The 11301-nt window shown below is 49.0% G+C and overlaps 1 protein-coding gene and 1 pseudogene across 3 annotated transcripts in view; one reads left to right on the top strand and one right to left on the bottom strand.

Moving 5' to 3' along the window:
* Positions 1 to 1404: 1404 nt before the first annotated feature.
* The window catches only part of LOC125519536 (diacylglycerol kinase 4-like), a 35307-nt gene continuing 25410 nt past the window's right edge, over positions 1405 to 11301 (bottom strand). The window contains exons 9-12 of one of the 3 annotated variants that reach the window (XM_048684319.2): positions 4846 to 4923; positions 4476 to 4563; positions 4228 to 4344; positions 1405 to 1946 (exon numbers count right to left, since the gene is read on the bottom strand). In XM_048684319.2, the coding sequence (XP_048540276.2) occupies positions 1782 to 1946; positions 4228 to 4344; positions 4476 to 4563; positions 4846 to 4923 (448 nt within the window). In that variant the 3' untranslated portion in view covers positions 1405 to 1781. Of the gene's footprint in view, positions 1947 to 4227; positions 4345 to 4475; positions 4564 to 4845; positions 4924 to 5195; positions 5376 to 11301 lie in introns of those variants that run through there. The other 2 variants (XM_048684320.2, XM_087538147.1) reach the window with 2 other exon arrangements.
* LOC147959774 (uncharacterized) lies at positions 5386 to 7332 on the top strand (annotated as a pseudogene).

Below are 11301 nucleotides of genomic sequence, written 5' to 3'. Positions count from 1 at the left end.
GTTTTTCATGAATAGAAAAATACAAGGGCGTTTTCCGCAAAGATATCTTCGGTTGGGTACCATTACTCACTAACAAATGGGGTCATACACATGAATGCGTCTACATATACATTTTGTGACCATATGCGCACCTTGAGTCAAAGTTAGGTGACTGAAAATCCTTATTTTCAAAGTCTAGCATCAAACTGAATATCGAGCGCAAGTTTTGTGACTTCCGGTGATATTACCTAAAAAACACACATGGCATTTTGAGTAAAACAAAATAAAACTCGGTCATAGTATGTACATTTCTATGTCATGGATGCGTCGCTGAATTACTTCTATGACTGTATATTATGATAGAAAATCAAAAAATTGTCCTTGGCAGGCCGGCGGCGCACTTGGTTGACGTTCTTTTGGCCTTCAATGAAAAAAGTCATGATACAAGTGACAGCCAGATTTTTTCACCAATTCCTCACGTGACTACCGCCTCACTTGCAACAAAATCTGCTTTTTAATGGACTACCCACAGGAGTAGTCCGACAATCCACATGATGTTACAGACAACATATGAACAACGTGGGTAACTCTTATGGTATCAAATGATAACTTTCGACCCAAAAAAAAATACTGAAACGTTTTCAACCAAGTTTTCATGTCGTGTAACTAATGACTCACATATATAGTTTAGTACTACCTCTATAACTAACTATTTAGTTACAAACGTAGTAACTTTTAGTAACTCCACAAAAATAGTGAACAAAACGTACCAACATGAGATCTCTAGTCTAGTGCATGAGTATGCACGAGGATATGAGCTTCCTCGTAGCTGCTGAGATCGTGGAAAGTGATGGCGGCAACATGATGACTTCGATTTGATGGTGCTTCTCGAGTACCCGGTCTCGAATTCCGGAGTGAAAACCCTAGGTCTGGCTTGAATTGGTTATACCTGACGATGGCGATGTTTTTGATGAAGCATTGCTCGGATGTGCTCGGACTTGTTCTTCAGGGTGAAAACCTAAAGTCTGTCCTTTGTTGATCGGGTCCAGTGACGGCGACGTTTAAGCGTTGTTTCCTTCCTGAAGGAAGGCGTTGCTGTTGAAGAAACTTTCTCGATGCGCTTGTTCTGTCAAGAGATGGTTGGTGCGGATATGGTCGTTGATGTAGTTTATCGACCGTTGTTTTGATCGTTTCAGAGTTTTTTTTCTTTCTTTTCCCTCACTTAGGCATAGCTTGAGTATGACTTTATTCTTTGTTGGCGTTTTTTGTGTGTATGACTTTATTCTTTGTTGGTGTTTTTTGTGTGTATGTTGATGTTGACTGTGTGCATCCTGGTTATGCAGAGGCTAGGTGTATGCTCAATGTGTTTGTATCCCGGATGCTTCATTTTGAGTGAATAAAATCCACCCTTTGTCGAAAATGAGCTTCCTCGTAGTAATGTTGGTTATATATATCACATCGCCTAATAGTTTCCATAAAGTTTCCTACTTAGCAAAAAAATTAGTTTGTCTCAAGCCTCACTTTTACTACAACAAAATTGTCGGTATCACCCTCGAATTACTAAACAATTTGCAAGAGCAACTTCATCCAGTACGCATGATATTAAGTTCATAACTCAGATCAAAGCGGTGGCATGACTACATTCTGTCGTTGCTATACAAATTCTATGTATCCACAGCTTCATATATTGTTACGGCTTTGCACAAGGATGATCAGGATTGAGCTTGTAATTCATCGGGCTGGAAGCTGAAAACTGCTCTTTGCAGGTCCAGCTAGGCGAGCGCATAAAATCGTCGGCTCTCTTAGCGATCTGCACCGCTGATGATCATTGATGGGTAAGGCACCCTCTTGATATCAACGAATGTCGAATACTCGGTGCTCAGTGGTTGCTTCCATGGCTCCCCATCCATTTGCATATATGCATCCCTCCATTGGCCACCTTTGATCTCTAGCCGGATTGCTGCTGCCTGAAACAACTGGAACAGTTATAACATGACGTGGACACTACAATGTTGACATTGACACCTTACGTTTCTTGCTTCAGTTTTACAGAATATTTATTTAATCTTTTCTTCCCTTTCTTTTTATTTTCCTCATTTGCTTACCAGAGTAGCACACCAACGTGATCTCATATTTCCAGTTAATGGACTTGGAATTGATTTGTCCTTCAAAGTTAACCATTTTATATTATCTGTTTTGTGGTCAGTCCCATTGGTCGTCTCTTATAAGTATGCCATCTCACTTAGATACCCACCAATCCAATTGGTTGTATCTTAAATATACCAAGTATTTAATGCAATGGTCCACACTCTTATTAAGACAATGTAAGTCAAATTGGATGTTTTTTTTCAAAAAGGAGGATAACCCCCGGCCTCTGCATCGAGCGATGCGCACAACCATTTTTATTATATTATTCAATAGAATCTGACAAAATCAAATACATGGATCAACCCAAAGCCTCCTTCCTGGCGATCTATGTCGCTACACCTACTAGGTCGATGAAGTGCCCTGACCACGCATCAACGCACACCATCTAATCCGGTGGCCTCACTAAGCCGCCCGCCGGCGAGCCGAGATCCCCGGCCGGTCTAGCAGATCCTCAACACGAATCGCATGTGCACGCTCCAGAATCCGCCACCGCCATCTTCCGCTGTTCCAACTTCAGGAGAGATCCATGCATTGACCTTGCCAGGCCCAACTACCGTCGACGCCCCCAACTGCCGTCGACGCCCCCATGAGCCAGACAATGCCACCACCCTGCGCACGTCCATCGCTGAGACCCCGCTGCGCCATGCCGCCGAGACCCGCCATCGCCGACGCGGTAAATGCCACACCGCCACCACCTCCGACACCAGGAACCATCCGCGCTCGCCGCACACACCCTCCATCTAAATGCCCAAGACAACGCCACCAAGGAGGTGACGACGCCATGGCGCCGCCGCCGCCCATTCACGAGGAACTAGGGTTTTCACCCGACATAGAGGGAGAAGGGAGCAGGGGAGTTGACCTTGCTATCGCCACCAAGGAGGCGAATGACACATGAGCGCCATCGACGACGTGGCCGCCGCCGTCGGCCAGAGGTTTCCCCCGGAGAAGCTCCCATCCCGGCACCCACCAAGCCCGCCACCAACACCTCCGAGCACAAATGCCGGAGATCTGGACCAGCTGATAGGGAGAGCCGCTCGCTAGGATGGTCTGCCCCAGATCTGACGAGAGGGGCACGGGGAACCACCTCACGCCAGGACGTCCACCGGGACCCCGCTACCCAAGCAGTCAAGGAAGTCCGGCCAACTGCGCTGACGAACGCCCACCGCCGGCGGACGGACACCACCCACACCAGTCGAAGCCACCGCCTCATATCCAGGCCCTCGCCCGAGGCAGGGGAGCAGCCGAAGGCCTTGCCGCCCCCTTCACCGGCGGCTGCACGATGAGCCGGCGGCCCCCTCCAGAGGCAACGAGGGAGAGAAAGAGGGAAGAGAGAGCCGCCGGACGGCAAGGTTTCAGTACCGCCCGAGTCACCCGTGTGGAGCGACGCGGGGGCGATCCGTCAAATTAGATGATGAGTTCAAGTTTTAACGATTTCTTTGTTGGATTGCGTTAAAGATGGTATCTAGAATATAAGACGGTTTCCTACTCTTACCTCATTAATTCTATGCCATAGAGACAAAAATATGATATGGAGTACTGAGAGGCGACACCACATTGGAGCATAGGGAGAGGCATGAGGGTTCTATGTTGCAATGAATTACTTCCTCCATTCCAAACTAATTGAAGTTTAAGGTTTGTCCTAGATCAAACTCCTTTTAGTTTGATGACCAAGTCTATAGAAAAATATACCTTACTCACTCCATTCCAAATTAATTGAAGTTCGAGGTTTATCTTTGTCAAACTTGTTGAAGTTTGACCAAGTCAAGAAATATATACATTGACCAAGTTTATAAGAAAATATTTCAACACACATATTTTTCTATAGAGTTGGTCAAACTTCTTTGACTAGGGAAAAACCTCTAATTTGGACTGGAGAGAGTATGAAAGGTCGGTGCGCAAGTTTTATAGTTATGTTCCATGCATTAACCTGTCACCAATACACCTAAAGGTTATTTTTTCCTCAACTGTCCCACTAAGTAATATACATGCCATAAAACTGTATTCTTCTATGGCGATTAACAAAAGGTAGTAAACAGCTACCACAATAGATATTCTTCATTTCATATGACTACCCAACCTAATTATTGTGTACACAAATACCTGTGCTATGTGTTTGGCAGATATAAGTTCAACCATCACAAGGGATGCATGCCACCCTTGCTTCAACCCAAATATTTCAAGAAGGCCATCATCTGATTGGGCTTCGACAAATCCTTTCTAGACATAAACAAATATATAAAGAGTAATTATATTATTCTCAATGAATAGACAGTGCTCCAGCTTCCTTGGGATGAAATGTTTGTAAACAGGAAAAACAATAAATAATCACATCAATGTATTCATAGCACCTTTTCCAAGTATTCAGGCTTCAAATTTCCCCATGGGTTCCTTCCACTCGCATAGTTGTGAAGGTTTAACGCAACAATAGCCCTTACACTGCATCACAGCATTTTTCTGTTTAGTAATTACATGATGTATATTTGTGCGGAGAGTGATATCTAGCTACCCTGACACTGCATTATTTAGTATGTGTCCATAGTAGTCTCAGATATCCCACATCAATTCATGACACAATCATGTTTAAAAAAAAAAGGAGAAGAGGAACTTATGTTATCTTTTGATGTGATGGACCCAATGCTTCCAATAACTAAATGCTACGTCAATTTCAAATGTGCAGATCAGAACTATTCCACTAATACCAAGAATTTGCCAACTTGCCTTGATGGTACAGGGATGTGCTCCCACTCAGAACTGTCCATCTTCTTTATTGATAAACGGATAATGTTTGTCAGTCCCCTGATATAACAAAGAACATACAGAATGAGAGGCCTCCCGCACAGTATTTCTCTAGTCTGAGCATTAATTATATGGACCCCTATTTACTTCTATATTCTAGCTTAGAGAAAATTTCGTAGTTAAGAATGAGTAACATAGACATATCAAACTCAATAATAACAGTACACAAAATCAGAGCAGTGGGAACTGATAAACCTATGGTTCTGGGCATCTAAACTCTAAACTCAACCGATCAGTTACTGCTGGTTTGGGCGCGACATCGAAGCCTCAACCTTTGAGCTTGTCCTATTTCAAGCCTCCACTTCAACAGAACTTGGCCCAGTCGTGCCGGTTTTGGTCTAACTGTTGGCTCAGCGGTTGTGATGTGGCTGAGATCACATCTGACATCCTCGCCAGGTCCCTAAGCATCGATGCAAAGTCCGCACTGTGGTCCAGGGGCTTGAGAACGGAGCCTGGATCGACAAAATCCTCGTTGGCTTTTTGAAATTGCATCCTTTGCCCAGACCTGTTTAAACCCGCTCCCAGTGAGAGTGGATTTAAACAGGTCTGGGCAAAAATTTCTGGAATAAAAGAATGTAGGGCTGTTGATCTACAGTAAATAGTAAAAAAAATGATATATGACAACTTGATTAAAGGGCCTATTGTTTACACCTGTTTTTCATGATAGTCTCAAAAGATGCAAGTTGGAAGATAGTTGTTGACCCCAAAAAATTTCAAGATCAAGTGTTGGCAAGGTTAAGGATGTTAAACTTCACGCACTAGCCAATGCAAACAAAAGTCCGAACTGATGGAAAGGGCTAGGCAATCCACATATACACTTCAGCACCCCCTCTCACCTGCACGACATGTGGATAGACTCAAAGCCAGGATCTGAACTCAAGACCTTGGGCTCTGAGAGCATCTCCAGCCGCGGCCCCAACAGGCCCTCCCCAGGCGTTTTTGCCACGCCGGCGCCCATAATTCGGCCCAGTCGCGCCCCCAATAGCCCGTTCTTCGCCGGCTCGGGCCGAAACTGGTGCCGGCGGACCCAGGCCGAACCCGGCGCGCTGGGGCACACCTGGGGGCGCCGGCACAAGCGAAAAGGGGCGTGGGGCCGCTCCGTCGGCGAGACGAGAGCCTCTTCCCGCCGTTTCTTCCCGCCCTCGCCCCCCACTTCCCTCCTTTCCTCCCGCCAATCTCCCTCCCGCTCGCCTCCCAGCCGCCGCCATGCCGCCGAAGAAGTACGTGATCCCCCGCTCTGCGACCACTGCGACCGCCTCCATCGCCCAGCCGAAGCAGAGGAAGCCGAGGGCGCCGCTGTCCAAGCCACCGGGCATGACAAGCGCCGAGTGGAGGGCGGAAGTTCAGCGACGGGAGGCCGTCACCGCCGACAGGCGGAACAGGGCGATCGCCAAGAAGGCCCGTGACAACGCGGCGCGTGCCGCGGCGGCTGCGGCGGACCAAGCCAAGGCCGAGGCGACTCGCTTGGGGATGATGAATCCACCAGGCGGCCACACCCAGTATGTACCCTGGAGCCAGCAAAGCGTCGGCTCTCCGTCCGGCTTCTCGTCGTCACCGCAACCATGGGGATGCACGCCGTCGCCGGGCTACGCCGACGGGGATGCGCACGGTGGGTTCAACCCCAACGTCACCTTCCCCCATGGACACCCAACCCAGCGTACGCCCTCGCCCGCCTTCGCCGGCGTGCAGTACCCTCCATACAACTACTTGCCGCCGGCTTACGCGTGCTCCCCGACGCCCCCTCTCCGCCGTGGTGCGCTGCCCTTCTCACAAGCTTCCACGTCGCACCTCGGCGACACCGACGAGACCGACGCCGACATGGACGACATCATCGCGGCAGGCTCGGCCGCGGCCGCCGCGTCCTCCGGGTTCACTACCTAGGACGACACGGTGGACCTCAGCGGCGGCATGGACGGCGAGCTCGAGTACGGCGAGGAGGAGCACGAGGAGGAGGAGCCAGCGACTGTCCCGGCGAGGAGGCACAAGAAGAAGGGGGCGACCAGGACCGGCGAGCCGCGCATTAAGTGGACGTCCAAGGAACAGGAATGCCTCGCCGAAGCATGGAAAGTCGTCTGCCTCAACCCGACCACCGGCACGAACCAGAGCATCGAGACGTACTGGGAGCGCATCAAGGCCGAGTTCGACGAGCGCAAGCTCGTCGACCCCTACTTTAAAGGTGTCTACATGCAGCGAGGGGCGAAGGCAATGGCGAACCATTGGGGGCTCATCCAGGCGGCGTGCAACAAATGGCATGGGATCGTCGAGGAGATCACGGCTCACCCGGAGAGCGGCGCCAACGTCGAGGATCAGGTACGGCACGCCGGTCTCCCGCTTCTATTCGCCGTTCGCGCCCGCCAACTGTTTGTTCCTCCGCGCAGCTGGTGCACATGTTCGCCTTGTATCGCCTAGGCAACCGCGACCAAGAGTTCAAGTACCTCCACGTTTACAAGCGCATTGATAAGTGCAAGAAGTGGACGGAAGTCTGGCGTACCCTCGATAAGGCCAAGGAGACCTACAAGCCGAACGCGCCGACCCCGGACGCATCAGAGGGCCGACCGGATGGTAACAAAGGGGCCAAGAAGGCGGAACACGTCGACGCGGCTACCGCGCGTATGTAGGAGTCCATCGAGCATTGCCTCGCCGACGCACAGGCCCGGGCCGTCCTGCGTGAAGAGAAGACCAAGGCGCGGTGGTCGGCGTTGATGACGAGCAGCGCCGTCAAGCTCGACCTACTCCGGACCAACGTCGCCGCGAAGAAGAGGAACACCGACCTGGCTTTCCTGTTGGGCGGGGTGGACATGCTCCAGAGCAACGACGAGGCGGTCAAGACGTGGTACTTGGCGGAGCATGGTCTCATCCTGAACCAGCTGCCGTCGACGGCGCCGCCAGCTCCAACGCCGACGCCGACGCGGCCAAGCCCGAGCGATGATGCCTCCACGACTCCCCGCGGCACAGAAGCCACGCCGATGCCGTCCAGCACAGAAGCCACGCCGACGCCGCCCAGCGCAGAAGAAGCTCCGATCCCGCCAAGCCCGTGCACGCCGACTCCGCCTACGCCGGAGACCGACCTCGTCGTCTGATGCGTTGCACACGCCTCCTTTCTTTTTGAACGCCAAACTTTTTATTCGATTGCCGAACTGTGGCCGCATGATCGGCTGATTTGTGGCGTCTATTTTGTGAGCGGGAATACTACGTTTGAATTTGCTGTGGGTTGGGGGCGCCTGGGGGCGTGGCTGGGAGCTAGGTCGCCCCCAGGGGCCGATCTAGCGCCGGTTCGCCCCCAGGGCGCTCTTTTTCAGCGGCCTGGGGGGCTGAACGGCTGGAGATGCTCTGATACCATGTTAAGCTTCATTCGCTAGCCAACGCAACCAAAAGCCTAAACTGATGAAAAGGGCTAGGCAATCCACATATACACTTCAACAAAGGACATCCTTTATACTCCCTCTGTAAACAAATATAAGACGATTTAGGTCACTAGTGATCTAAAACGTCATATATTTGTTTAGAGGGAGTAGCTTTTAGTGATACAAGATCACATTGACTCCATAGGTACGTTGATACTATCGAAAGGGGACCATGTTTGTGTGCTGATACTTTTTCTTGCTAAGTGCTTAGAGATCAAACTCCAGAACCAGTCAAACACCTCAACTACTTCCCTACTATCTCTCACATTTTGACATTGTTCACAGCATCCATTCGAAGCCTCCAACTCCTTCGAGAGAGATAGCCATCGTAACCAAGTGCCATCCGGAGCCTCCAACACATTGGTGTTGTCAACCTCTAACTGCTGGGAGGACCTCCGACCCCCCCCCCCCTGGTCAAATATTCCTAACGGTATCCAAAAGTGAGTGCACCAGTGCCGGTGCTGATTGGAGCCTTCTGGTGAATTTAGGTTGAACCCTCCGAGCTATTCAAAAGAAACCACTCTGTAGTTCACTCTGTGCGTCTGAGCTGATCATTCAGTGGGTTCAGCCTATATATACCACCACCAATCCTACAATTCCACTCCACCTCCATAGTCTGTGCTGAGTTCAAAGGGCAATCTTCAAACATTCATGCCATACCTTTGATATCTTCTCCCCTCACGTGATTTCAAGTCTACCATTCAAACACCCGACCTCTCCAAATCCAAAGATCTGTCCTATGAGAGTTTGAGTGTGGAGGAAATTATCTTTCAAAGCACAAGCAAAGGTATTCATCACCAAGCAACCTTATCTTGTTACTTTTGGAGGGTGTGTGCCGCCTAGATCAGCTAGGTGTGCTTGGAAGCCTTCAAGGTGTGAAAGAGCCAAGAAGTCTATGAGGCCTTGGAGATCACCTACCTCGTGAAGATCTACCGCGAGTGAGGCTTGACCTTTGTGGTCGACTAGCCATGGTGGTATAGGTGGGGCATGCGTTTTGTTGGCCTTTTGTGGGCGACACTACCAAGACCTTTGTGCTTCGCACCTCCACCAACAAGGAGTAGGATAGCGCCAACTATCTCAACCTCAGGAGAAATCAATGCTTGTGACCTCTCTCCCAAACTTTTTACCTTCGTTGCGAATTTTGCTTCCACGCTTGTTTTTGCATAGACCCCTTGTTTCAATAGTATATTCACCCCCCCTCCCCCTCTAGCCTCCAATGGATCCTGCACGTGCTCTGGCTTGGCTAAACTGAACGAATTGAAGTGGGTCATCCTTGCCTCAGTGACGATCTTCGGCGTAAGACTACATCTCATATTGTTAAGCAACTCATAGCTTCTCAATACACACCATATGTGTCGACTTAGTAGACTTCTTATGGTTCAAACTATGCATCTGCATCCTTATCCATTGTGATTGCACCTATTGCTACACCCTTTCATGTCACGTCCTCAAATGTGCATGTTTCTATTGATTCTCCTAACTCTCCTCGTAGCCAAGTTACACTTGAGCAAGAAAATGCTTTACCGAAGTAAATCTTGGAAAAAAGTATTTTCAAAAGCATCCCAGAAGCAAGAAGTTCAATGAAATATGGAGTAAGCAAGGGTAAAATTGTCAAAATGAAGGTGTTAGATTTGTATGCCGATACAATTCCAATTGTACCCATTCCGAACTTGAGCAATACCCCGAGACATAATTCATTCCTCAAAAGGTAGTTGGTTACGAGATATGCCTTAGTTGTAACTAAGCGGAGATAACTTGGTTACGGTGGTTATTTTAGGACTTTGGTGTTTACAACTATAGCAATATCCACCCTTAGTTGTAACCAAGTGTCGTTAGGAGCCTCTAGCGCATTTCGAGTCGGAGCCACCAATCATTTTGTGCAAGCCTCTAACTATAGGTCAAAACCTTCAAACTCCCCTTGGTCAGATATTTTGAACGATATCCAGAAGCGAGTGCGCCAGTGACAATGCTGATCAGAGCCTCTGAATGAATTCAGGCCGAACTGTTTGAGCTATTCAAAAGCGACAGTTCAGTCGGTGCCTCTGCGATGTTTCCGAGGTGTGTGCATAAGTGTGCAACGGTCACATTTCCGGTCCAACCTATATATACCTCCACTCATCCCACCATTCTACTCAAACCTCCATAGTTTTCTGATGAGTTCAAAGGGCATTCTTCACCAACATTCACGCCATACCTTTGATTCAGTCTGTCCTCCCTTGATTTCAAGCTGATCATTCAAACACCCAATCTCCCCCAATACAAAGATCGACCCTATGACAGTTTGAGTGTAGAGGAGATTATCTTATCTTGTTACTTTTTGAGGGTGCGTGCCTCCTTTCATTCATGGTATGAAGGAGCCAAGATGTTTGTGAGGGCTTGGAGATCGCTTAATTCGTGAAGATCTACCCCAAGTGAGGCTTGGCCTTTCCAGTCGATAAGCCATCGTGGCATTGGTTGATATGCATTTTGCGGGCTATTTGTGGGCGATCTTGCTGAGTCATTTGTGGTCTTCGAATCTTTGTGGTTCGAACCTTCACCAATGAGTAGGATATGAACTACTCAAACCTCAGGAAAAATCAGCATTTGTGATCTCTCTCTCTCTCTCTCTCTCTAACTCTTGAACTCTTTACTTTGCAAATTTTGCTTCCGAGCTTTACTCTTTCGCATACTTGCATGTGTCCTCTAGCTAAGCAGCCAACCTTTCGAATAAGCTAGATTGCCTTGTTTGGAGATGGACGAAGTCCGGGGTATACGTTGTCTATTCAATGCTATAAGGCGACCTTCCATAGTTATATCAAATGCAACGCATGGAAACTTGGAAGGCATGGGCTCCGCGAAAGTTCAAGTTTCTCTTCTGCCAGTCTAGATCGGTGTTTCGCAGGTGCAGTGCCTAGCTCACAGAGAGCTGCCACACAATCCCTCTTGCATGTCTAGTGGCCAAACCTCGGAGACCATGCAACACCTTCTTGTTGAC

This window comes from Triticum urartu, chromosome 7A (assembly GCF_056163025.1).
Source record: "Triticum urartu cultivar PI428250 chromosome 7A, HENAU_Tu73, whole genome shotgun sequence".
Classification (NCBI taxonomy): domain Eukaryota; kingdom Viridiplantae; phylum Streptophyta; class Magnoliopsida; order Poales; family Poaceae; genus Triticum; species Triticum urartu.
Note: the sequence above shows the minus strand (reverse complement) of the source record. Positions and strands in the feature narration are given on the sequence as shown.